The sequence below is a fragment of the Cajanus cajan genome, chromosome 6 (genome assembly GCF_000230855.2).
Source record: "Cajanus cajan strain Asha chromosome 6, NIPB_CcT2T_4, whole genome shotgun sequence".
NCBI lineage: Eukaryota > Viridiplantae > Streptophyta > Magnoliopsida > Fabales > Fabaceae > Cajanus > Cajanus cajan.
In genome coordinates this window covers 6,496,794-6,524,422 of record NC_138522.1, presented here as the reverse complement: position 1 = coordinate 6,524,422, position 27,629 = coordinate 6,496,794, and the positions used below count along the sequence as shown (strand labels likewise).

Sequence of the window (27,629 nt, the reverse complement as noted above, 5' to 3'; positions counted from 1 at the left end):
ATAATATTAGATAATATTTAATAATTTTAAATATATTTTTTGAATATTCAATAATTAACTGAATTCGGTTGCCTTCTTGACCAATGTAAGCCTATCATGGTTAACCCCCCAAACTTTCATGTGAGTTTCTCCCCTAGATTTGCCAATATTGTTGCTCATAAGCTAGCTAAAGCAGCAATAGAAAATGCAAATCACTGTGATTTTTTTCATATCCTAAATTGCATCATTTATGATATTCTTAATGATATGAGCTAAAATTTTGAATTTCAAAAAAAAAAAACATGAAAAGATAAAAGATAAGATAAAATATATAAGTGAAATAAGAAGAAAAGAAATATGAAAAATTTCAAATTCTTACTCTTTTGGAAGAATTTGAAATTTTATTATTTCAAAAAATTTCACAAATGCTTAAATTTCAAATTCATTATAAATTCTTCATCCAAACAAGGTATTTTACCTTAAAAAATTTTAAATTCTTCAAATAAATGAATTACTCCATTTAAATTCTTCATCTAAATACACTATTAGTTCTTTACAAATACATTTTAGTTCACAAACGAAATTATAGTATCAACATTTCAAATAAACCTCATTCATTGTATCCATTTTCTTCATATTTCTCGAATAATTTCTTTATAATCATATTTACCGTAAAAAAATAATGATTAATTTATATTAGAAACTATATATATATATATAATTATTATATCATTTTTCTTTTAATATAGTCTATTTTATCTATAAAACTGATAACTTGGATATTTTTCAAATAAAGTTAATGTTTAAAAATGGACAAATACACGAATATGTAATTATAGAGAGGTTTTAATTGTTTTTTTAAAGATGCATGTATATTTAAAAAAAAAATAGGTGATACACTAATAATGTATAATAATTATATATATATATATATATATATATATATAATATAAAAACCATTATTTATGAGAAGTTTATAATTTTAACAATAAAAGGTTAAATAGTTATATCAACGAAGATATTTAATTGGTTGACAATATATAATTATTAAATTCATTTGTAAATATATAATAATGTGAAAATGTAACATATAAATTAAAGAGAAAAAAGTTAATTGTTATCCAACCACATACCATAAATTTTCTAACTCATCAAAGTTATAATAATCACACTAAATTTATATTTAGGACGATATATATATGTACCGTCTCAGTCGGATCCCGATCTAATACCCTTTATAGGTTTTGATCCGATGATTCTTGAATATGGGTCTTCTCGGTCTGCGATCTCACCCACCCCCTGGACGAGCTCGGCCAGGGTGTACTCGGCCATGGTGAGATCGGCCAGGCTATGCTCGGCCATGGAGAGTTCGGCTAAGGTGTACTCGGCCATGGTGAGATCGACCAGGGTGTGCTCGGCCATGGTAAACTCAGCCAGGATATGATCAGCCAAAGTCCGAGTGGGTCTCACCCCTTGGACTGGTCCGAGAATCAAGGATGAAAAGTCTATCTTTGATAATCAAATATTCCCAAGGAAAATCGTTATGGAAATCCTCGCGCTCACAAGGCCCAGGAGGCCCACAAACAGAAAAGTATAAAACCTAAAACCCTAAAACTAAGACGACAGATTACACTTTTGAATGCTCTGGCTTTGAGGTTTGACCTAGACAGAAATCCTAGTCCACCCTTTGGCCGGAACATATATATATATATATATATATATATATATATATATATATATGTATATATATATATATTTACTTTATCAACTCCTCACGTACCATAATTTATTATACATCGAAATTTCTTATATATCTTAATTACCAAATAATTTAGTGCCTCGTGGTATTATAATTTTTATATGCAAATTACTATTAAAAAAATTTCTTACGCTTTAAAATTTCAATTATGTTGAATAACATTTTTTTTAATTCGCATCATGATAGGTTAATTATCTTTGGTCCACCGGTTTTTTTATTGATTTTTATCTTATGTGTTTGATAAAGAGAAAGAAAAATTAAAAAGTGTAAAAAATTATTAAATAATATAAATATTAATATAACTTTTATATATATATTAGCAGAAAAAGAAAGTACTACATATTTATGTTAAAAAGTAATAGAACAATTATTTATGTTTTAAAATAAAAGAAAATGAAAAATGTCTATATAAAAAAATGAACAAGAAAGACTGTTATAAAAGAAATACAGTATCACATTTATTAATAGTATTGATATATTTGGCTTTGCATAACTTGGTCAATTTTCCATACATCATTCGATTAAGATAAAGTGGTCCATTTTGGCTTTAATCACATGATTGTTTTGTGTATTACATAAGTGCAGAAATTTTTAGTCGTATTTAGCTCTGTATTGTTGAGAATTTGAGATTCAGCTTGCATGTGATATTAACAACGACGTACATATCATCTTTATTTGGTGTAAGAATTTAATAAGTTAGTGTGACGAGCAATGCATGTTGCTAAAAAAATATTTGACAATGCTTCCATCATTTTATATATTCATTCTCACAAAGCCTTCAAACCAAAGTTTTCTTAGATTCTCTGCTAAAATATCTTAATTCGAAAATGGCTGTTTCTTCATTGCTGAGACTGGTCGTTTATATCTCGAAATGATAATATTTTATGCGTAACTTTATAAATATTATTTTTCAATTTTATAAATTAAGTTAAGTAATTCTGAATACGATTTTATACTTTAATTCTATGGGTATTTATTTTGATAACTCTGGATATCTTAAATTGTACATCGGCAATCTAATCAAGTTTGACCTTAATTATATCATGTGTTTGGTTTGAGTTTGACGGTAGAAAACATCATAAATGATTTTGCCCCTTCTGTCAGATACTACTTCCAGTTATATATACAAAACAATAATAAATTAATTTATCGAGATTAATAAAATTATTTTAATTAATAATATTATTATTTAAACTTTTGTTTTAAATATATCATAGAATTAAATAGTGTAAATAATAAACATATTTAATAACACTACTCATAATTAAATAATACTCTTTTAATTAATAAATATGAATTATTTCGTTAATAACTAAAAAAATGCTTTCACTTTTAAAGAAAAAAAGTCAATGAGTCATTAATAAAATCATCATTACATGCATGGCTTGGTACTTACAACTTATGTACAAGTCTGTAATGGACACACCCTTGACCAACACATAAGGAACCCGTCCTTAACGAATCCAGTTTCGATTTTTGTACTTGTTATTTTACCTTGAGCTCCTCTAGTGTAATGTCTTTCCTCTTTATTAACACTCTGTTTTTGGTAGTGTCTTTATGAACACTGAATCTATTAAAATGTTTAAATTCAAAGCTATAATCTTTATCGCTGAAAAAAAAATGAAAAAGAAGAAGCATAAATTGTACTTTAAAATAGAGAATACAACTAGTGTACATGTTACTCCTGTCACTGATAAATACACAAAGATTCTTCATAGCTGTATGTGCTTTAAAGCATATTATTTTACAAAACCATACGGGGAGATCGCGATTTTTTAGTCATGTTTTGTTTAGTGTTTTATTTTTGAAATATTTTATTTTTTTCTCTTTTTTTATAAATCATTATATTTTTGTATAATCTTTTAAATTTTATAAGATTTTTTTTTATGTCAACATAGTCTTTTAAAACATCAATTGAATAAACATTTCATATTATAATTTAAATGAACTTTGAAAAAAAGTAGTAGATAAATCACTAATTATTCATAAAATTAAATAGATGAATTGAATCCAATTCATTTCTTATTTTTATTGTAATAGATGAATTGAATGAATTTATTTGTAGATAACTTGAATGGATGGATGATAGATAAATGAATTAATTTGTTATTTCTAATAGTGACATATAAAAAATATCACTATATATACATGTAAATTTACTTAACATATAATTACATATAATCATTTGTTACTCCATTAAAATAATTACACATGTACTTTAGTATAATCTCTACAAATTAATTTTTTACCAAATAGCAGTTCTCAAAAGAAAGATGAGATGATATAACAAATTAAAAGTAATGGATTGAATAAAGTATTTTTACATTATCATATAATAATTACTTTTATAGTCATATTTAAAACTATTATTATTATTATTATCATTTTCGTACAACAATTATAACACTTAAATTTAAACTTAATCATGCAAATAATCCAAACTCTCGTTGAGTCGATTTTAATCGGTTTAATTTCTGCGTGGACGATTTTTAATTATTTAAAAGCATACAAAACTTTACACTCTTAAAAATAAAATTACCAACAACAATAATAATAACCGACAAGCTAGCAAACAATTAATGGTAATAAGAATGATAGTTGCAGTAATAAGTTTGGTTGTAGAAATTCCAACCTTCTTTCTTTCACTAGTTGCTTTCTTTTAATAATCTAATTTTGTAGTTATACTCACAGGAAAAAAAACTAAGATACCTGATTGATTATCTGCACGCAATAACACTGACTTGCTGGGATCAAAATCCCTTATAAAATATAAGTTAAGTAGTACTGAACTCAGGGCCTATTTGACCCCCCCCTATCCCCTGGCCCACACAAATTCTTTCTCCTTTCATTTTAACTCTACTTTAATTTCACGAATAGAACATATCCTTATTAGGTAGGTATAGGGATGAGATCTATTCTCACCACGTGTTACATCAAATCTTGTAATTTTAATAACTTTTTTAAATAAATATATTATCTAAAAAAAATTAAATCATGTAAGATTTGATATATATAATTTTAAAAATAATATCATATGCTTTAAATCACTAAATTTACATAATATAAAAAAATTATTAAAAATATAAGATTTAATTTAAGTGTTTAGAGTTTGATATGTACCATACATAAGCTTTAAGTCATTAATTATATATTCCATAATGCTTACTTAGCTACACAAAATGAATCAAATTACTGAGGTAAGACAGGTGACTCGGCATCTATGATGTCACAAAAGCGGCAGAGATCACTTTTTTGCTTTGGTAGGCTAAACTAATGATTATGCTAACGTGGCCTGAGGATTAGAAAATTAATAAATGAAATGTTCACTTTGTTTTGTGTACTATGCTGTGTATGCACGTAACGGAAGGCAGGCAGGGTCCACCGCAAATGATGTGTATTCTTATCCTAAACAGGAGGATCGCTTTAGCTTTTGTTTTATACCCTCTTGCAAGCAAGGTACTTGTTCAATAAGGCTTTATTCCACTTCATGCTGCTATATATATGTTTCAAGAACAACCACGTATACTCAAGCCAATTAATTCATTTCCTTCTCACGCAGTCTTCTTGAGCCATTTCACCAACATGACCAGCTACCCTCCTCGCCAGCTACCATCATCTACTCCTAAGATGTCTCAAAGGAAGGAGCGACGCATGTTCTCAACTTCTGATGACAGTGCCATGACCAAGCAAGTTCAGGCCACGCATGCACCTGATGGTCGTGATATTGATGTCAAACCAATCCTCCAAATCGTCGACGAAATCTTGGTTCGATTCATTGCTCGCACTGTTGAGGGTCATGATGTAAGACTCATTACATTTTAACTATGCCACATTGCATGCATGTGCCCAATTAATGTTTAAACACTTTTTTTTTTTTATATTTTTTTTATAATATGAATAGGCTTATGTGTGTTTCATTTGGTAGGTAAGACGAGACCAAGATGCATTGGAGATGACTGCTGCTCTGGCTGAATTTGACATGCTTGATTCGCTGGCTTATATCATAAACAAAATTTCCTGCGAGGTTCTTTTCATATCATAATATCTTTACTTTTATAAAAGTTACTGTTATCTAGGATAAAATTTACTAAATGTGTCGCAGTGGAAAAGTGTGATTCCATTCCTTTTTTAGTTCTGCGTAGAATATACTTGCTTTGGATTCATGTGCCATGGGGTTGATATACATGTATCAATCTTACGCATTTTTTTGCAACTCTTTACGTCCACCTCACTCTTTTTGATGCGGATCTTTTTATCTCTTTCTTACATTACCATTGACATTTATTATTTTCATATTATTATTGTTGGAGTTAATCATCCTTATACTAGTATAAGTGTAAAGTTTTTTATACCGACAATCAATCATATATTTTTTAAAGTTATTTATTTTATTATTATTTTATTAAATAAGTAACTGACATATCACTATTAAAAGATATGATTAATTATCGATAAAAAAGACTTTATACTAATAATGATAGTATATAGGTAATTATCTATTATTCTTATTCACGTTCTTTTCCTTCCTCGTCACTTTCATAAAAAATAAATTCTTCTTGGTTTTCTATTCATTTTCTTTCCTATCACACTATTTTGTCGCATTGATCACTTTCTCTCTCTTCCTTAATTTTTTCTTTTCTATCTCTGCTCTCTTTTAATCTCTACACTTTGGAGACTTATTCTTGAATATGTGAAATTATTCCTAGATCATTTTAATCAGAATTTTATTTCTACAAAGTCTAAAAAGTAAAAGGATCTAGATAAGTTATTAAGGAGCAGTACCTGACTATATTGGCAGCTGTCATGCAAGTGCTCAGGAGGTGGCGATGCACATTCATCAACAATGGTTTTACTGAATTACATGTCTAGCTATGCATGGCATGCGAAAGTTGTGCTAACCTTAGCAGCTTTTTCTGTTATTTTCGGAGAGTTTTGGCTTGTTGCTCAGTTAAGTACTGAAAATACACTTGCCAAGTCCGTGGCCCTCCTTAAGCAACTGCCAGACATTGCAGAGAATTTTATGTCCTTGAAACCCCATTTTGAAGCACTCATTAGGCTCGTGAAAGCAGCAATGGATGTAACCATGTGCATTGTTGAATTCAAGGAGCTACCATCTGAATACATTTCAGAGGACACACCTCCTATGTCTGTTGCCAGCACTCACATTCCTATTGCTTCCTATTGGGTCATCCGAAGTATTGTGGCTTGTGCCTCACAAATTGCTAGTCTCATAGGCACAAGAAATGAGTAAGCATAGCTAGCCCCTTTTCATCACTTACACCAAACTCAATTATTTTTTGAAATAGTAGTGACCCCCATTTTGTTGATTTCAGGTCCATTTCATCAGCCACAGAGGCATGGGAATTATCCAGTCTGGCTCACAAAGTTACTAGTATATACGAGCACCTCAAGAAGCAATTGCATCTTTGCTACCAATATATAGGTGGGTTTGCTATAGAAAATTATAATTAATTAGTAACTTAATTAATTTGGATATAACCCGAACTCAAGATTCTTCATACAACATTGGACTAATTTAAAGGGTTTTGAATTTATCTAGAATGAAGCATACTTGACAATTGCAATCTTTGCAGATGACAAGAGGCATGTTGAGGCCTACCATAATCTGATACGCCTTTTCGAGACAGTGCATGTAGACAACATGAAAATTCTGAGAGCACTGATATATGCAAAGGATGATATTCTTCCACTTGTGGATGGAACTACAAAATCAAGGGTATGATTTTAGTAACACGTAGTCCTAGTGTAACTAAATCATATTTCGTGCCTTGTTTTAAAACATTGACTTATTGACATACAGGTTAGCCTGGAGGTACTAAGGAGAAAACATGTGTTGCTGCTCATATCAGATCTTGATCTTTCACAAGAAGAGATCTTGGTGCTTGATAATTTATACAAAGATGCACGAACAAGGGCTGATACTCAATATGAGATGGTATGGGTCCCAATTGTGGACAAAGCGGTCTGGAATGAAGTGAACAAACAGAAGTTTGAGTATTTGCAATCATTGATGGCATGGTTTAGTGTGTGCGATCCTTTCATCATTGAACCATCGGCAGTTAAGTATATCAAAGAAGTGTGGAACTTCTCAAAGACGGCTATTTTAGTGGCCCTTGATCCACAAGGCAGATTGTCCTCCCCTAATGCTGTTCACATGATATGGATTTGGGGTAATTTGGCCTTCCCCTTCACAAGTGAGAAAGAAGAATCCTTGTGGAAGCAAGAGATTTGGAGCCTTGAGCTACTTGTTGATGGCATTGATCCTACAGTTTTGGAATGGGTACGTAACAAATTAAAATACTAGCTAGATATCTGCGTTTAATTTAATTTAATTTGTTACTTTTTGGAATATTAATTGTTCCCTCTCAAACATTGAACAGATGACAGAGGGAAAACTGATATGCCTGTACGGAGGAGAAGACCTGGAGTGGATAGAAAAATTCACAGCAACAGCCTTAAACGTGGCAAAAGTGGGGAATTTGGAGCTAGAGATGGCTTACGTGGGAAAGAGCAACGCGAAGGAGCGCATGCAGAAGATGATAAAAACCTTCATGTCACGAAAGTTCAGCTACTTCTGGCCCAACGTGACGTCCATCTGGTTCTTCTGGACGCGTTTGGAGAGCATGCTGTACTCCAAGTTGCTGCACGGGAAGACGGTGGAGAACGACGAGATCATGAGCGAGGTCATGACGGTGCTGAGCTTCGACGGCAGCGACCGAGGCTGGACCATATTCTGCAGAGGCGCCACCGAAATGGCTCGAGCCAAGGGTGACACTGCTATCGAGTGTTTGTCCAAGTTTGATGAGTGGGGGCCTAGGATGGACGAGGAAGGTGGCTTTGTGCCGGCGATGAATAATTACCTTAACACGAATAAGCCACCGCATCACTGCAACAGGCTCATTCTTCCGGGGAGCACTGGGGGCATACCGCAGAAGGTTGTGTGCGCTGAGTGTGGACGCCAGATGGAGAAGTACTTCATGTATCGTTGTTGTGTTGAGTAAGAGGAATGTTGCATGATTGCATGCATGCATGCATTTTATTAGCTGTTATACTGCTTGATTCTGTTATATATGGTTGGTTTCAGAGGTTTTCTTTTTTAGTGTTGTAAGTTATGCATTTGTGGTGACATGTTAAGATAATGTTTATGTGTATGCACTAGCTCTTGGGGACGAAGAAGCACCATCTGTTTCTGCTCACCAGTCCCTTTCTAATAAAGTGTGTTCTACGACTTTTATATATCTTACACTAGTAATTTATGTCCATATGCAAGTTGTAAACGCTTGTCCTTTTTTTTATTTTTTATTTATAAAAAATTAATACGTAATCATTTAATTAGGAACTGAAATTACTATATATATATATATATTATGTATAATGTCTTTTTTTAATAAAAATATATATTACTTAGTTCTTTTTCATGAAAAATATAACACCTCTAATCAATTTTATAAATAATAATAATAATAAAATATATGTTGAAGTGATAATGTATATTAAAATATTTTAATTAATTGAGATTTTTTTTTAAAAAAAAATTGGATAGATCAAAGATGTTTAATTCATTATTTTAAACCCATTAACTCACTAAAATGGATTAATCTACCGATCCCTTAACTCATTGTTAAGTGGGATGAGTTGTATTTTTCAATTTTTTTTATGGATTAACCCGTTTCATTTCACTTTTTTGGTAGGTCAGTCCTATCCCATTTTAGGTGAGTGGAGTTGTTATCGCAAAACTAATTAATCCAACTCATTTTTGACACTTATATTCTATTGAAAAGAATATGCTTAAATATGTTTTTAGTCCTTTAAATTTAGCATAAATTTATTTTTGATCTCTCAAATTGAAAATTATTTTTTTTAGTCCCTATAATTTTTAAAAATCTTGTTTTAATCTTTCAATTCATTAATAATATATATGAAATTGACAAATTGAAATAGTTATGCAATATTAGTTGGTTTAATGTGATGCTTTCACTAATAATAATATTAATAGGTAGATTTTATGCGTCAATATTTTACAGATTTCATGATAAAATTTGAGTATAAATGGCTAAAATAAGTTTTTTTTTTTAAAATTACAAAGACTAAAAATAATAGTTTTAAATTTGTGAGACTAAAATCAAAGTCACCTTAAATTTGAGGGACTAAAAACATATTTAAGTCAAACGAATATGATGACATGAATTATAATTTGTTGAGTGAGTCAAACATTTAAGTGAACTCTTCTTTTCTCATACAACTTCTATGAATACTAGTACAAAAATTACTTTTAAAATCGGTTCTTAAGGAGCCGATGTTAAAAGTAGCTTTTAAAATCGGTTCTTAAGTAGCCGATTTTAAAAGTGATATTTTTAAAATCGACCACTTAAGAATCAATTTTAAAAGTGCTACTTTTAAGATCGGCTACTTAAGAGCCGATTTTAAAAGCTACTTTTAACATCGGCTCCTTAAGAGCCGATTTTAAAAGTGTTACTTTTAACATCGGCTACTTAAGAGCCAATTTTAAAAGCTACTTTTAACATCGACTCCTTAGTAGCCGATTTTAAAAGTGCTACTTTTAAAATCGGTTACTTAAGAGCCAATTTGAAAAGTTACTTTTAAAATCGGCTCCTTAAGAACCGATTTTAAAAGTTACTTTTAAAATTGGCTCCTTAAGAACTGATTTTAAAAGTGCTACTCTTTGTATACTGGATAACTGATTTTAAAAATGTCAACGTCTATATTTACTCTCTCTTCCTATATTCTTTTTTATTTTTCCGTCCATTCTCTTTAATCCTTCCCTCTATTCTTTTCTTTACACTCTCTCGCACTCTCATCAAGGTAATATTCTATTTTTTTTTTAATCTGGCGACCTTGCTGTAATCAGAACGACCCATTTTGGTTGCAGAACGACCCGTTCTGATTGCTGAATGGCCAGAATGACCCGTACTGCAACCGGAACGGACTGTACTGCTACCGGAACAGGCCGTTTTGGTTGGAGAACAGGCCGTTCTACAAGATGAACGACCCGTTCTGCAACTAGAACAACCCGTTCCGGTTGCAGTACGGCTCATTCTGGTTGCAGTACGGGCCGTTCCAGACTACATTTTTAGGCCTTTTGAAGAATTTGTAACAACCTGTTCCAGTTCAAAAGTCTTACTTTTAAAATCGGTTTATGCATGATCGATGTTAAAAGTATAACTTTTAACATCGACCAATGATCGATGTTAAAAGTGACACTTTTTAAAATCGACTCTTTTAAAATCAATTAGAGAGTCGATTTTAAAAGTAAAAAATGACCGATTTTAAAAGTGTTTTTCACTAGTTAAAATAGTAAATTTGAAAAAAAAAATTACTTCAAATATTAATATATCTTTCTATTTAAATCAATTTTAAAAAAACAAGTACAATGAAGTATATTCTCTATAAAGATAAATTATTTACGTTGTGCTTCAACCTTTATTCCTATAGTTAGTTTTAATTTTTATTAACCTACTTTTTTTAACTCATCAACTCACTAAAGTGGACTAATCTATCAACCCATCAACTTACTGTTAAGTGGATTGAGTTACATTTTTTAATTCATTTTCTTTGAAAGATTAAACCTATCTTGTTTTACTTCTTCGTGAGTCAATCCTATCTCATTTTAGGTGGGTTGATTCACTTTGTTATCCCTAAACTAATCCAACCAAATTTTGACATCTATATTCTATTGAAAAGAATGTGATGACATGAATTAGAATTTGTTGAGTGAATCAAACATTCAAGTGAATCCTCCTTTTCTAATACAACTTTGTATATACAAATTAGTGAAACAGAAAGGAAAAACAAAACAATTTTTTACTTCAAATATTAATATATCTTTCTATTTAAATCAATTTTAAAAAAACAAGTATAATGAGGTATTTTATTTTTACAGTAAATTTTAATTTACTCTTTCAGCTTGATTGATTATTATTTATTGTTCTGTTTTATTTTGAAGTATTCAATTGCCTTGTTGATATGAAGGTCCATGAATTAAATTTTTGAAAATTTTAAATTAAATTAAAATGATATATTTTATAAAAATAAATTGGTTAAATGGTCCATTTTTAATAATGTGAATGATTTGATTTTTTAGAAAAATTGATTCAATTTAGTACTGTGATGTAATTATCCACTTCATATTTATATTTAGATCAATTTTAAAAAAAAAAAATTGAATCATGTCAAATCGATTTTACTTTGTATAAATAGTTTGAGTAATCAAACATGTTTTATGAAATGAATTAATTCAATTTTCTTCTTCTAAACAAATTAGCTATTTTAATATAAATTAGATGGATTTGGAATTTTTATCACACCTCTACTTGTTGACGGGGATAAATAACAACTTAATTTTTTTCAAACATAATCTCGTAAATTTAACTTAAAATACACGTTTAATATATTATGAATTGTCCGATCGGATGGTCCAAATTGATTAATCCAATTATTTATATTTCGTGTTGAATAGGATTATTAATGTATCCACAAATAGTATTAACTGGCTCTCCTTTTTATAATTAGTATTATTATTTCTACAAAAAAATAATAATAATAATAACAGTCACGATCAGAAAGGAAAAAAGATGAAGAGAGAAGACAGTGGGGGGCTTATGAACGATGAATGGGGACAGAGTGAGTAATGGGGCTTTTTGACCAAAGTGGGATTGTTTTAAAAGTTTATTACGTAAATGAGGTTGTTTTGAAACTATTTACGCCTTTGGGGCTGTTTATAACGGTGTTGCTATGGGCCATAGCGACACCGGTGACACGTGGCATTTTTTTTACTTCAGGGAAGCCATGAAAGCCATATAGATAAAGTCGCTACAGCCCATAGCGTCACTAAACAGCTTAAATAAAGTCGCTATAGCCCATAGCGCCACCAAACGGCTTAAAAAAAATAAATTCAAATGTAAAAAAAAATTAAGTTAATAATTAAAAAAAAAAAAAAAAATAGTGGCGCTATGGCCTATAGCGACACAGTGTCGCTATAGGCCAAAGCGCCACTGTGATAAATAATAAAGTACATATTTAATTCGTGATAAAATAATCTAAAGGAAAAAAATATATATAAAGAAAAGAAATTACACAAAAAATAAGTTTATAAATAGAAATTAATATTTAATTTGTAATATAAAATAAATAAATTTTAAAAATAATTAAGTAAATAATTCAAATAAAAAAAATAGTGGCGCTATAAATATGTATAAAATAAACAAATTATAGAAATAATAAATTTATAAATATATATTTATATGAAATTGATAATATAATTTACTAGAATTTTGAGTATATAATAATTATTAACAGATATATTTTATTTAAAAAAACTGGACAAAAAATAAGTGAAGGAAAAAAATGTAGAAAAACAAAAATGAAAAAGAAAAACTGGTAAAATAAATCTAGAGAAAAAAAGAGACCCAATAACCTAAAAAAAAGAAAAAAAAAAAGAAAAAAAGCTAGTGTCGCTATGGGCCACAGCGACACTATGTCGCTGTGGCCCATAGCGACACCAGCCTTTATTTATTTATTTTTTTTAATTTTCGTTTTTTTTTCTACTTAAAGTCGCTATGGGCTATAGCGACAAAAAGTCGCTGTAGCCCATAGCGACTCCAGCTTTTTTTTTTTTTTATTTTTAGTTTTTCACTTTTTTTACCTCAGTTTTTTTTTTAAAATTTTTTTTTTGTGTTTTTTGGTTATTGGGTCATTTTTTTCTCCAGATTTATTCTACCAGGTTTTTTTTTTAAAAAAAATTTGTAATTCATTTTCTTTTGTTTTTCTACATTTTTTTCCTTCACTTATTTTTTGCCCAATTTTTTTTTTAAATTTACATATAAAAAAATTATTAATAAACTTAAATAATAAATTTTCTTTAAACTACACAATTAATTATTTTTAATTAAATTTATTAACAAATTAATGATAAAATATTAATTTTCTTTATTTACTTATTTTTGCCACAATTTTTTTAAAATTTAACATATTATAATATAATTTTATTTTAATTATTTAGTTTCTGTACTTTTAATTTTAAATATAAAAACGCAAAATTAAAAATAAAATCTCATTATTGCAAAGAAAAAAAATACAAAATGTGTGGCGCTATGGCCCATAGAAAAACAATATAAATTACAGAAAATAAACTTTATAATTACAAATTAATATTTAAGTGCTAAATATAAATTAAACAAATTTCCAAACAAAATAAGTTAATAACTAAAAAATAAATAAAAAATAATTAGTGGCGCTGTGGGCCACAGCGACACTAAGAGTCGCTGTAGGCCACAGCGCCTATTTAAAATTATTTAAAAGGAGAAAAATATATATACAAAAACAATATAAATTACAGAAAAATAAACTTTATAATTACAAATTAATATTTAAGTGCTAAATATAAATTAAACAAATTTCCAAACAAAATAAGTTAATAACTAAAAAAAAAAAAAATTAATTAGTGGCGCTGTGGGCCACAGCGACTCTGTGTCGCTATAGGCCACAGCGCCACTTACATAAATAATTAAATCTATTTTTTAAAATTACGTTTTTAAATAAATATTTTTTATTTTTATAAATATATAATAAGTATACTCAGTTGATTATTTTAAGATTACATTTAAATTATTTCAGTTTTTTTCATTTTTTTTCTTAAATGGTGTCGCTATGGGCTACACCAGCTTTGTTGGCTCACATACTGTGTTGGTCCAGCCCATAGCGACATTGTTGTGGCTCATTCCAGCCATCCTACGCCAAAAAAAAAAGCCACGTGGCATGGGTGTCGCTATGGCCCATAGCGACACCGTTGTAAACAGCCCCAAAGGCGTAAATAAATTCAAAACAGCCCCATTTAAGTAAATAACTTGGTCAACGACCCCACTTTGGTCAAAAAGCCGAGTAATGGAGAAGAATTTTTCAAACTAAATCAAAACCCTACACTGACACACACCAACCTGACCAAGTCAGTCACTTTTATTGTTTGAGAACCAACTTCAAATCTAATATAATACGTTTAAAGTCATGAAAGACTTGACTCCTTTATTAAGGTTGCCAAAATTAAGATCAATGGCCCACACGTTCCTGGAAATTACACAACTCCGACCATTGACTTTCAACACCCATCAGTATTAAGTTCATTAACGTCTTTGCATTATTAATCTCTTTTTCCTTTTTACAATACCCATTTACTAAACTTATCACAATAAAAAATAATAATTAATTTAATTAATAATTTAGTCTTAAAGTTATATATCTATATTGTGTAGTAAATACACATTTTATTCTTAAATTTAGGAAATAATTTCATATTAATCTCTGAAACTAAAAAATTATCAAATAAATTCTTATAATGTCAAATAGGCTCTTTGATTTAACTACTTACTATCATTTTAATTCTTAAATATATATTGACATTATCATTTTAGTCATACGTTTTTTTTTTGAATTTTCGATTAATGTAATAGTCAATTTGTATTTTCAGAAACATATTTTATATTTTTGTAATTTTAGAGACTAATATGACACGTCTATTTCAAATTCATAGACTAACATAGTTGTGCTGTTTACTCTACCTTATTTTTATTTTTTAGAAATACTACTAACATTAATGAGATTCTTACTCATTAACTATTATTAAATTAAAACAAATAATTTTAACTAAGAGTATTTTTTTACAAAAAAAATAATCAATTCAATAGACATTTTATGATGATTCTCGTCGAAAAGAATCAAACAAGACTTTTCATTTGAATTTTATAAAAAAAAATTGAAAAAAATAAATTAAAAAATATTCTTTAGAAAATAATGTATTTACCAACTCATCCTTAAACAATTACATATTACTCTAAATTTTTATTTTCTAAAATTTTAAGCATAAATTATTTTAAATTAATTATGTCCTTTTACAATTTAACTATGTTAGAATTGAAATGAAAGAAAAAATTATTGCCGCAACCGTGCAAGAGTTAAAGTGATATATTAAACATCAAGCTTCTTAATATAATATTGCAAGTTCTGTATTAGCATACACAAGATTAATTTAGTGCTACTAAGATTAATTCTTGTGAATGTTAAAATAATATTTACTTAAAAGAAATTATATATAAATCATGTTTATGAAAGAAAATGATATATCAAAAGTTCTTTTGGTTATTAAAAATTGGATTATGGCTAAGGTGAACCCTTCTTGGAAGTGATCTAATGCTGATCAAGGAAAATTTGTCCTATATAGATTTATTATTAATATATTCAACGGTTTAGATGATTGAGGTATAATATTTTATATTACGTACTTTTAAAATAAAAGTATTATTTTAAGTATAATTGTATTTTACTTATTTATTCATATGTTAGTTGAACTCAATTTACTTTAATTAGTTTGGTTTAATAATATTTGCCTCAATACTCTCAACTTGACTCAAATTCAACGTGAATCTTTTTTTTTATTTTTTATTATTATTATTAATTTGAAATCAACTTGATTCAAGTTTACTAGTACTTGATTTAGTTCGAATCATATGATTTAAGAGTCAATTTTTTTAATCTTATATTTTATAAAATTTTAATTTAATAATAGATTTATATAAGATTATTTTTAAAAAAAAATACAAAATATAACTTATTTTATAAGTTTTATAAGGTTATAAGGTATGACTCTAAAAAAAACATAATTACAATCAAAGTCTGTATAGATTAAAACTATTCCACCTTGTATAAAATAATAGAAAACTTAATCCATAATCATGAAATTCTAAGGTTTTCACTTTTTTTTTTTTTATTATTATTATTATTATTATTATTATTATTAAGTTATAACAAAATTTCAAAAGGTTCTTTCAAAATTTAATAAGATGAAATTAAACAAAAATTTAATTATATATTTATATATTGAGCCGATTGATGAACTAAGTGAGTCAAACTTTATGCAACTCAAGTTCAACTTGTTTATATATTGAGCTCAATTTTTTAACTCAAATTCAACTCATTTAGTTTATGAACCAAGTTCAATAAGTTGATTATCGAATTAAGTTTTGAACTATCTTTAAGTTGGTTCAAAACTTAATTCGATAATGAACTCTTCCACCTGTCTCCCTATTTTACTCTTATATCAAGTATGATTATCGTAGTATAACCACATGAAAACATGTAAGGGTAAGCTAAAATGCAAAATAATCAACATAAATAATATAAAAATAAATCCTACTATACTATCAATGTAATCAACTCAACACACTTCTATATAACATTAACCTACAACTTAACAACACAAAATATGAACAACACCACATAATCAGTACATCATGTTCACAACACAGTTTATCAACTCAACAACATATATACAATACCACAACTAAACATATGTATCACACAACTCCATAGTATCAGCTGCATATGCACAACAAATCAATGATATGTATCATTACACATTTCAACTAGGAGATCTCCTACAATATAAATGAATAGTTCAAGTGGCTTGACCCTATCAAATCAATAACTATATCTTTTCAACCCAACTAGATCAACAATCAATTTTCGATAATAATCTACAATACAACATGGTTTTTTAGATTTTGCTACTTAAACTGGGAAGTCTAGTATTCTTGTTAGGTAGAAAAACTTAGGTGTAAGCTTACCATGACATTAGCTAGCATAATTAAGTTATCTATGAGATTAGCCCGCAACTACCTTCCAAATACTACATCCTTACAATATTTAGCTAGAGATTTTGGCCCCTAACCTTGTACCTTACTCTTGTTTGGTCGCTTTATATACGTATGTCTCAACTTTACCCATATACGAGTCAACAATGGTCACTTGTAGTTAGTGTACCTCGACCTGGCCCTCATATCCACATCAAAGGTCAACTTTTTAAGAAGAGTTTTCAACAAACTGAGCTCTTACAGCACCACAACACAATATTTTCACCATGGTTCTCAACACAACTACTCAACATTTCAACATGCATCTCACTTTACAACTTCCAACCATTTAATCATCTATATACTAGATCAATGAATAAAAGTTCTTCATCAGACATCAACATATGGTATATAGCATAACTTCATCATCATATAACATGTAATAAATTCCACAAACCTATACATATTCAACTTGTAACAACACAAACAACACATACCCATAAAGTAGTTCATGCTTGGCACCACATTTCTCGTGCCTAGCATGAAATGAGGTAGAGAGTCCTGGGCTCATGCCCACACCCAATGCCAATCTACCTAAGTTTGACGTAGATGAGATAGAGAATCCTTGTTGCTCTCACGCCTAGCATGGCATAATCATACACTCGATTTCATTTCAGGTAGAGAGTCTTTCCTTAACTTATGTCCGATGTCACCATACTAGTGCCCATTGTTGCCAAGTTAGAGGCATTGCTCTCTCTTCATGTTCGGTTCAAACCACATATGGCATGACCAAGTCAAAGACTTCTCCCTAACTCATGTCTAACGTCACCAATCCTATACCCAACGTAAGTTAGGCAATCTTGATCAGTTACGCTCTAGGGAATCTGAGCACTCAAGAAGACAAAAGGGGAAGAAGAACTTTCATGCTCCAAAGCACTTTTCTCTAAACTCCTTCTAACTTCCTTAAGAAACTGAATTTATGAAGTCCACCTTTTAAGAAAGGCCTTATATACCTTTCCCCCTTCTGATCAAATTGAATCTATATTCAGAGACACCTCTAAACAACTAAAACTCATAAGAAAATTTAAAATTTCAGAGTTTCTCAACAATTAACAACAAATCAACACAACACAAGGTTTAATAAAATCAACAATAACTATTAAAAATGTACAATGTTACAATCATCAAGTAATAAATTATCGAATTCATAGGGACTATGTGTTTAACCTTGTAACTATTAATATTTAGTTAAATTAAACAAAATAAATTTAAAAATTCTTAAAGGTTGAGTTGAGAGTAATTCTAAGATCAATTATAGCTAAAATTTAGTAATAAAATATTTTAAATAATTTATTATAAAATAAATTTTCAGGATTAAGGATTTGTTCAATGAATTCCTTTATGTTCAAATGTTTTACTCAAATATTTATATGTTCCTTTTGAAGGTAAATTAACCTAAGGTATCATTTGTTTCCTCTCAAGATATGAAGGTGTATTCAATAGAATTAACTCCTACTCTTGTAATAGCTATGTTCAATTAAATCCTTTGAGATTTATGTTAATTTAGTTTAACCTTGAACGATTAAACTTACTCTTGTGATTTAAAGCTTACGTCTATTTTTTTAGGTTTCAATATTTAAGTTCACTTCTCAGTACCTCCCTAAATACCTAAATTTATGAAAAACGATAATTAATTGCATTGTATATATAAATTTTAAAGAAATAAGATAAAGAGGAGAGAACAAAAATAAAAAATTGAATAATTCATAAAAATTTTAAGGTTCTCAAGGGTTAAGCCCTAATCCCAAAAAAAGGAAAATATTCACACATGTCCATAATAGTTATCCAAGAAGAAAAGAAAGAAAACATAAAAGAAAACAAACCTAAGAATTGAGAAACCCTAACACAAATTTGTTGACTTCAATGTATCTATGAAAGCGTAAAATCAAAAGTATCTTTACCAAGGCCCTATGATCTAATTTATAATCAAGAAAAACCCTAAAATTTGGGCTCAAAATGAAATCCTAATGATAAAATAAGATAGGGAGTTCAAAATTTGAAATTTGTAATAGTTGGATTGTGTCACAGGTGTAACTGGTGAGTCATGATTGTGAGATGTTATGATCTTAATGTTCTTCAGAGGAATGTTGAGACGGTCATAAGTGTGATTGGTTCTCATCTTGATTCTCTTTAGAGGTCTCGAGTGGTCATGGACATGATTGGTGAGTCACGACTGTGATTGATTTTGATCTTAATTCCCTTTAGAGGAATGTCGAGTTGGTCACAGATGTAACTGGTGAGTCACGACTATAACTGGTGAGTTAAGGGCATGACTAGTTTTGATCTTGATTCTCTTTAGAGGTCTCATGTCATTCACAGACATGACTAGAGAGTCATAACCATGACATGTTCTATCGGTCCTTTTTCTTCTTTCTTTCTTTATTTTTCATCTTTATCTCATTCTTTCTCATCCTTCTTCATTGATTTTTCTGAGAGATCATATCTTTACCTAAAATGGATGCAAGTAACATACCAAAAGAGAAATGTAACAAGCCTAAAGTAAAAAATTGAATTTAAAGCAACTTCTATGGTAAAAATATCTTATTAATGCATGAAAGTACTTCTAATTAGTTAAATGCTTAAGATAAAAACATGATAAAAATGCAAGACATTATGTGTATATGGAATATTGTAGGAATTTATTGAGTGAGAGAAGAATAGTTTGGTACATGAGTTAGAGAGGGAGCTTGACTATGTAACACTAAAGGAAGAGTCATAGGATGAGTTGTTATGGAGGGGAGACAACTTCGAGTGCTATATTGTTAAATTGGCATACAAATTTTCTTTCATTGCTTTAAATTTTCTTTGGCATGTGATAATGGTAATACTTTGGTAGAAAGCATAAATCATATTTTCTTTCATTGCTTTAAATTTTCCTCCCTATGGTATGTTGTATTAAAGTGGTGGTGGAGTGTATCTAGCTATTACATTACAAGCAAATATTGTTGGTCTCTCTAACCAATTCAATAGCTTCATGTGTGGTGCTCAATAGAAGACAAATAAATGGGTTATTATATGGTATTATTTGAGTAATATGGAAGAGCAAGAATAGCTATATATTTGCCGAGGCCGATACAAATATATATCAAATGTTAGAAAAGATCCGGTTATTATCGTGATAATGACTAAAAAGTGGAGACTGTTAGAATATAAAGAACGAAAAAGTATGAAATGCTGAAAATACTTCTATGTTTATTCATTAACCAATATAATGCTTTTATAGAGTTACAAGTGAGGCCCAAACAACTAACCAACATTGAAAACAGATTACAGTAACTAACACAACAGAAAATATGCTAACATTTCCTCCCTTAAACTATTGCTTAGACAGAACACAAGCAATTAGTTTATCTTAGGAATTTCACAAACTCCCATCTGCTCTCGAAGCTTAAGAAAGCAATCCAACTTCAGAGGTTTGGTTAGTAAATCTGCAACTTGTTCCTTGGTTCCACACTGAACCAACTCTATACAACCATCTCTAGAGAGATTTCTCAGAAAATGGAAACGCACATCGATATGCTTGCTTCTTCCATGCATAATAGGATTCTTAGAAAGTTTAATAGTTGAGCTATTGTCACACATCAATGTGGTGCAACCTTCTTGATTATGTCCCAGCTCCTTCAAAATTCTCCTCATCCACACGGCTTGACAGACACAAGCTGCAGCTGCCACAAATTCAGCTTCTGTGGTGGACAATGTCACAATCGGCTGTTTTTTGGATGACCAAGCTACTGCTCCATTACTTAGTAAAAACACATAACCAGAGGTGCTTTTTCTGTCTTCCAAGTCACTAGCATAGTCACTGTCAGTGTAAGCTAACAATTCTTCATCTCCTCCCTTCTTATAGAAAATACCAAAATTCACAGTTCCTTGTAAGTATCTAAGAACTCTCTTTGCAGCCTGCATATGTATTTGAGTGGGTTGGCTCATAAAACGACTGATCAAACTAACAGAGAACATCAAGTCAGGTCTGGTTGCTGTAATATACATGAGGCTTCCTACCAGTTGCTTGTACAGAGTCTCATCTACTTTCATTCCTGTTTCATCTTTGGACAGTTTACAACCAGGTACGATAGGAACTTTGACAGAATTGCTATCAGACATCCCAAACCTCCTCAACACTTCTAAGGCATACTTTCTCTGATAAATGTAGATCCCATCATCCTCCTGTAGAACTTCTATTCCCAGAAAAAACCTCATTCTGCCAAGATCTGTCATATCAAACTCCTTCTTCATTGAATTCTTGAATGCACTCATCAATGAATCATCGTTACCAGTGTATATGAGGTCGTCGACATACAAGCTAACAATTAAAACCCTTTCGTCTGAAGTGTGCTTCAAGAATAAGGTTTGCTCATAATTGCTTTTCTTGAATCCTGCACTCATAAAGTATGATTCAATTCGATTGAACCATGCTCTAGGGGCTTGTTTTAGACCATATAAAGCCTTGTGAAGTTTGTAGACCTTATTCTCACACCCCTTTTGCACATAACCCTTTGGTTGTTCCACATATACATCCTCATTTAGAGTGCCATACAAAAAGGCTGATTTCACATCAAGCTGATACAATTTCCACCCTCTACTTGCTGCAATAGCTATTATCATTCTCACAGTGTCCATTCTGCTTACAGGAGCAAACACCTCTGTATAGTCCACCCCATGTTCTTGAGAGTAGCCTTTCGCCACTAACTTAGCCTTGTACTTGTCCACTTGACCAATCTCATTCAACTTAGTCTTGTAGATCCATTTAACTCCTATCTTCTTTGCTCCAGCTGGTAAATCAGTGAGTTCCCATGTCCCGTTCTTCACGATGGAGTTAATTTCAGCATCCATAGCCTGTCTCCACTTGGAGCTTTTTACAGCAACTTCAAAACTTTCAGGATCTGTACAATCTATTAAGGCCATATTTATTGCATCTTCAGATTCTGAGAATTCTTCTCCGTCTACATAGTCTCTCATCCAACCAGGTGGGTGTCTATTTCTGCCCCTTTCATTATTAATCACTTTATTCTCTTCATGTTGTGACTGATTCCCTTCTTCGTCATTAGATTCACCTTCTGTTGTATTCTCTTCTGCAGCTTCAGCAGTGTTTTTAGTATTTCCATATTCTAAATCTGCAAATTGTTCTTCTCTGTGACTGACATTCCAGTTCCATTAAGTGTCTTCCTCAAAGACCACGTCTCTACTTATCACGATCTTCCTTGTAATTGGATTATAAAGCCTGTATCCTTTAGATTCCTCACTCATTCCCAACAGCACACATTTACAACTCTTGTTTTCCAATTTGGTTCTTCTTGCATCTGGAACGTGTACATGAGTTACACAACCAAACACCCTAAAATGCTCAACTGAAGGCTTTACACCACTCCAAGCCTCCTCTGGCATTTGATTCTTGACAGCCAATGTTGGAGATCTATTCAGTACATACGCTACCCAGTTTACTGCTTCAGGCCAAAAGGATTTTGGAAGTTTCTGCTCTGATAATAAAGTTCTCACCAAGTTCATGATGGTTCTGTTCTTCCTCTCAGCTACCCCATTCTGTTGAGGGGTGTAAGCTGTTGTTAACTGTCTTTTAATTCCTGTTTTCTGACAGAATTCATTGAACTCCGATGATGTGAACTCTCCTCCCCTATCAGTTCTGAGGCACTTAATCATCAGACCAGATTCCTTTTCAACAAGATTCTTAAAACATTGAAAGTAGTGAAATGCCTCTGATTTTTCTGTTAAGAAATAAATCCATGCCTTTCTAGTGTAATCATCAATAAAAAACAAAAAATACCTCTTTTGGCTATTGGAAGATGGAATAATCGGGCCACAAATATCTGCATGAATCAATTCTAATTTTTGTTTTGCTCTCCATTGACTTTTCTTTGGGATGGGATCTCGATGTTGCTTTCCTTTCATACAATCTTCACACACCTTTTCTGTTGTAGATAATGAAGAGGGAAGGCCTCTAACCATTCCTTTACTTTGTAAAATTCTTAGTCCTTTTGTGACTGAGATGTGCATATCTACGATGCCATAAAGATGAGAGATCCTGAGTAGAGATGTGAAAGCACGAATCCTTCTTGGTTGCAGATTGAGCAAACAGAATGAACATTCTGTTTGTTGTCATATTAGTCTCTAGGATCAAACCCTTGTCAGGATGGTACAACTTGCAGGTTCCTGACTGAAACATTACCGTTAAGCCCTTTTCTTGCAGCTGCCCTATACTCAACAAATTGTTCTTGAGTTCTGGTACTAAAAACACATCAGTAATTATGTGAGTGACTCCTTTAATGTTCAGCCTAACACTTCCTTTTCCAGTCACCTCCATTCTTGTGTTATTACCAAGCTTTACGTGTTGCTTGAAGGTGTCATCTACTTCTTTAAACCAAGCTCTATTTCCACACATGTGGTTTGAACAACCAGAATCCAAGAACCATGCATTTGTTGTCTGCACACCATGTAAATCCTCATCAGCCATTAGTAAGAGCTCTTCTTCTTCATTGAATGCAGCATAATGGGCTTCCTTATCCCAATCTGGACATTCATTCTTATAATGCTCGAGTTTATGACATTTAAAACATTCAATTGTGGCTCGATTTTGCCTCCCTCTTCCTCTTCCTCTTCCTCTGTAGCTGCCTCTGCCCCTACCTCCATTGTCTTCAGAACTTACTTTGAGTGCCTGCTCCTCTTCATGTTTTTTGTGAAATTTCTGCTCATGAACTATCAAAGAACTTTGAAGTTCATCAATGGAAAGAGAGTCAATGTCAATTATTACATCCTGCATCTGCTCTCCATATGTTCTCATCTTGCTAGCCACACTCATGACCCGAGAAAAATAGTCAGTTATGCTCTCACCCGATTTCATTTCAAGAATCTCGAATTCTTTCCTTAAACCTTGAAGAATCGACCTTTTCACTCTTACATTGCCTTCATATTTTCTTTTCATCGAATCCCATATTTCCTTTGATGTATTCTTTTGCAAGATTGTTTCCAAGATTTTTCCTATCTATGGCTTGAAACAAGTAATTCTTGACCTGCAAATCTTTCAGTTTCATCTCATCACGTTTCCTTTTCTGATCTTCAGAAGTTGCGCTTCCCTTTTCTGAATCTTCAAATCCGGTTTCCACCAAGCTCCAATACTCCTTGGATCTTAAGAAGTTTTCCATCAGCATACTCCAATGGTCATAGTGACCATCGAAGCGCGGAATTGCTGGTTGTACAAAGCTGCTATCGTTTGCATTTGCCATTCTCTCTATCACGAATGCAACTCACTTTCTTCAGAGGCCCCAATAGGAGCTCTGATGCCAAAATGTTAGAATATAAAGAACGAAAAAGTATGAAATGCTGAAAATACTTCTATGTTTATTCATTAACCAATATAATGCTTTTATAGAGTTACAAGTGAGGCCCAAACAACTAACCAACATTGAAAACAGATTACCATAACTAACACAACAGAAAATATGCTAACATTGTATTCTTTCATGAATGACCGCGAAAAATATTGTGAAATTGATTGTGCGCACTCAGTTTTATAAATGTTAATCATATTTGTTTTAATGTTTTTTTGTTGATACACATAATTAGTACATGCTAATGTTAATTATAACATAATCGTGTCTTGCATGTAATGAGCCTTGGGTGGAGTTTTAAATTTCTGCCGTCTGTTAAAAAACAAGAAAATTTCCTCAGTGGTTTAACGAACCACTGTGATATGTCAGCCGTAAGAGTAACGAAATGATAATGTAGAAAGCAGAATGCTAATTTAAGCACCTAGACCTGAGGCATCATTATTCTACTATATATTTTCTCCGCTGCTGAAAAAGAGAAAACGAAACCAGAGTGGGAGTCAACAGAAGGAGAAAACAGCACTGTGAGAAAAACAAAATAAATAAAAAACAATGAAAATAGAAGTGAGAGGTGTGGAGAGGAAAATTCAAAGAAAAAGACTTGAAGTGCAAAGTTTTCCACACGGTTTGTAGCTATAAGAAGAGTAAACAAAACCTTAATGCAAGGCATAGCTGAGAGTGAAGAAGCAATGGCTTCCAATGTTCATCTCTTACTCTTCTCGCTCTTTTCCCTTTTCCTCACTCTCCACGCTAAACTCCATCTCTACCCTTCAGACTTCAAGGCTCTATTAGCACTCCAAAAGTCCCTCGGAGTCAACGGTCAACTCCGGGCCAACGAAGCATGTAAGGCACAAGGCGTGTTCTGCGAGAGAAGACTCTCCGACACAGAAACCTACGTGCTCCGAATCACGAGGTTGGTGTTCAAGTCCAGGCACCTAAACGGCGTCGTCTCACCCTCCATTGGACGCCTCACAGAGCTCAAGGAACTCACCCTCTCCCACAACCAACTCGTTGACCGACTCCCTCCACAAATCGTTGACTGCCGAAAACTCGAAATCCTCGACCTCTCCGACAACCTCTTCTCCGGCGAAGTCCCCTCCGAATTGTCCTCCCTCACGCGCCTGCGCCTGCTCGACATCTCCTCCAACAAACTCTCCGGCAACCTCAATTTCCTCAAACACTTCCCCAACCTCGAAACTCTCTCCGTCGCCGACAACCTCTTCACCGGAAGAGTCCCTCCCTCGCTCCGCTCCTTCCGCAACCTCCGACACTTCAACTTCTCCGGTAACAGCTTCCTCGAACCGGTTTCCACTCTCTCTAGACGCTACCTTTTATCCAGTGAAGCTCCCTCTCCGGGACCTTCTTCACACAAGACACACTCCAACCGTTCTAACGCCGCAGCAGCAGCAGCTCCTGCTCCTTCTTCTAACCACCACCATAGACACAAATCCAGTAAGAGAAAAATCGCAGGGTGGATTCTCGGCTTTGTCGCTGGAGCCATCGCGGGAACCTTATCGGGGTTTGTTTTCTCTCTTCTGTTCAAACTGGCTTTGGCTTTGATCAAAGGAAGAGGCAAAAGAGGTGGACCTGATATTTATAGTCCCTTGATTAAGAAAGCCGAAGATTTAGCCTTTTTAGAAAAAGAAGAAGGAATCGCTTCGTTAGAAATAATCGGAAGAGGTGGGTGTGGTGAGGTTTACAAAGCTGAATTACCAGGAAGCAATGGCAAACTAATCGCCATAAAGAAAATCGTTCAACCTCCAAAGGACGCTGCTGAGTTAGCAGAAGAAGACAGCAAGCTTCTGCATAAGAAAATGAGGCAAATTAGGTCAGAAATCAACACGGTTGGCCAAATCAGACACCGAAATCTGTTGCCTCTTCTTGCACACGTGTCAAGGCCTGATTGCCACTACCTTGTCTACGAGTTCATGAAGAATGGAAGCTTGCAAGATACTCTAAGCAAAGTTGAAAGAGGTGAAGCTGAGTTGGATTGGTTGCAGCGCCACAAGATTGCTCTTGGTGTGGCTTCTGGACTTGAATACCTTCACCTGAATCACAGTCCTCGCATAATTCACAGAGATCTTAAGCCTGCGAATATTCTCCTTGATGATGACATGGAGGCTCGCATAGCTGATTTTGGACTCGCCAAGGCAATGCCGGATTACAAGACTCACATAACAACCTCAAATGTGGCGGGGACAGTGGGGTATATTGCTCCTGAGTATCATCAGATTCTTAAGTTCACTGATAAGTGTGATATATACAGCTTTGGGGTTATTCTTGGGGTGTTGGTCATTGGGAAGCTTCCTTCCGACGAGTTCTTTCAGCACACTGATGAGATGAGTTTGGTCAAGTGGATGAAGAAGGTCTTGAGTTCTGAGAATCCCAAGGAGGCAATTGATGCTAAGCTTCTTGAGAACGGGTTTGAGGAGCAGATGCTTCTGGTTTTGAAGATTGCGTGCTTCTGCACTATGGATGATCCCAAAGAGAGGCCTAACAGTAAGGATGTTAGGTGCATGTTGTCTCAGATCACGCACTGAATCACTTGGGTAATTACTCATAAGTATAATTTGTACCATATTTGTGCTATAGTTTGTGTTTAAGAATTTACATGATCAATGTTGGTTCATATAAGGTAAATAATGAAACCATGTAATATTGTTTTGTTTTCTTCATCACAGATTGCTGAATTTCCGGAAAACAGAAAAGAGAAAGAGAAATTAAGCACTGAGATGATCTATGTGTAATAATATAGCTTGTCACAAGTCACAACTAGCTTGCATTATGTATTTTTAAGAGTTGACCCTTAAAATAAAATGAATGTTGTTAACATTA

The 27,629-nt window shown here is 32.1% G+C and overlaps 2 protein-coding genes across 2 annotated transcripts; both read left to right on the top strand.

Annotated features, from left to right (window-relative positions):
• Positions 1–5,254: 5,254 nt before the first annotated feature.
• Positions 5,255–9,021, top strand: LOC109815449 (protein SIEVE ELEMENT OCCLUSION B). Its single transcript, XM_020380173.3, has 7 exons — positions 5,255–5,539; positions 5,664–5,762; positions 6,537–6,985; positions 7,072–7,181; positions 7,333–7,475; positions 7,560–8,039; positions 8,140–9,021. The coding sequence occupies exons 1-7, from the start codon at positions 5,321–5,323 to the stop codon at positions 8,758–8,760; spliced, it is 2,121 nt and encodes a 706-aa protein (XP_020235762.1). The 5' UTR covers positions 5,255–5,320; the 3' UTR covers positions 8,761–9,021.
• Positions 9,022–25,353: 16,332 nt separating this feature from the next.
• SOBIR1 (Leucine-rich repeat protein kinase family protein) lies at positions 25,354–27,629 on the top strand. Its single transcript, XM_083076613.1, has 2 exons — positions 25,354–27,343; positions 27,476–27,629. The coding sequence occupies exon 1, from the start codon at positions 25,454–25,456 to the stop codon at positions 27,332–27,334; it is 1,881 nt and encodes a 626-aa protein (XP_082932739.1). The 5' UTR covers positions 25,354–25,453; the 3' UTR covers positions 27,335–27,343; positions 27,476–27,629.

Coding starts and splice junctions, on each gene's coding strand:
- SOBIR1 (XM_083076613.1), top strand. CDS start 25,454: ATGCAAGGCATAGCTGAGAGTGAAGAAGCAATGGCTTCCAATGTTCAT.
- LOC109815449 (XM_020380173.3), top strand. CDS start 5,321: ATGACCAGCTACCCTCCTCGCCAGCTACCATCATCTACTCCTAAGATG. Junction 5,763..6,536: donor TAAACAAAATTTCCTGCGAG/GTTCTTTTCATA, acceptor CTATATTGGCAG/CTGTCATGCAAGTGCTCAGG. Junction 7,182..7,332: donor TCTTTGCTACCAATATATAG/GTGGGTTTGCTA, acceptor CAATCTTTGCAG/ATGACAAGAGGCATGTTGAG.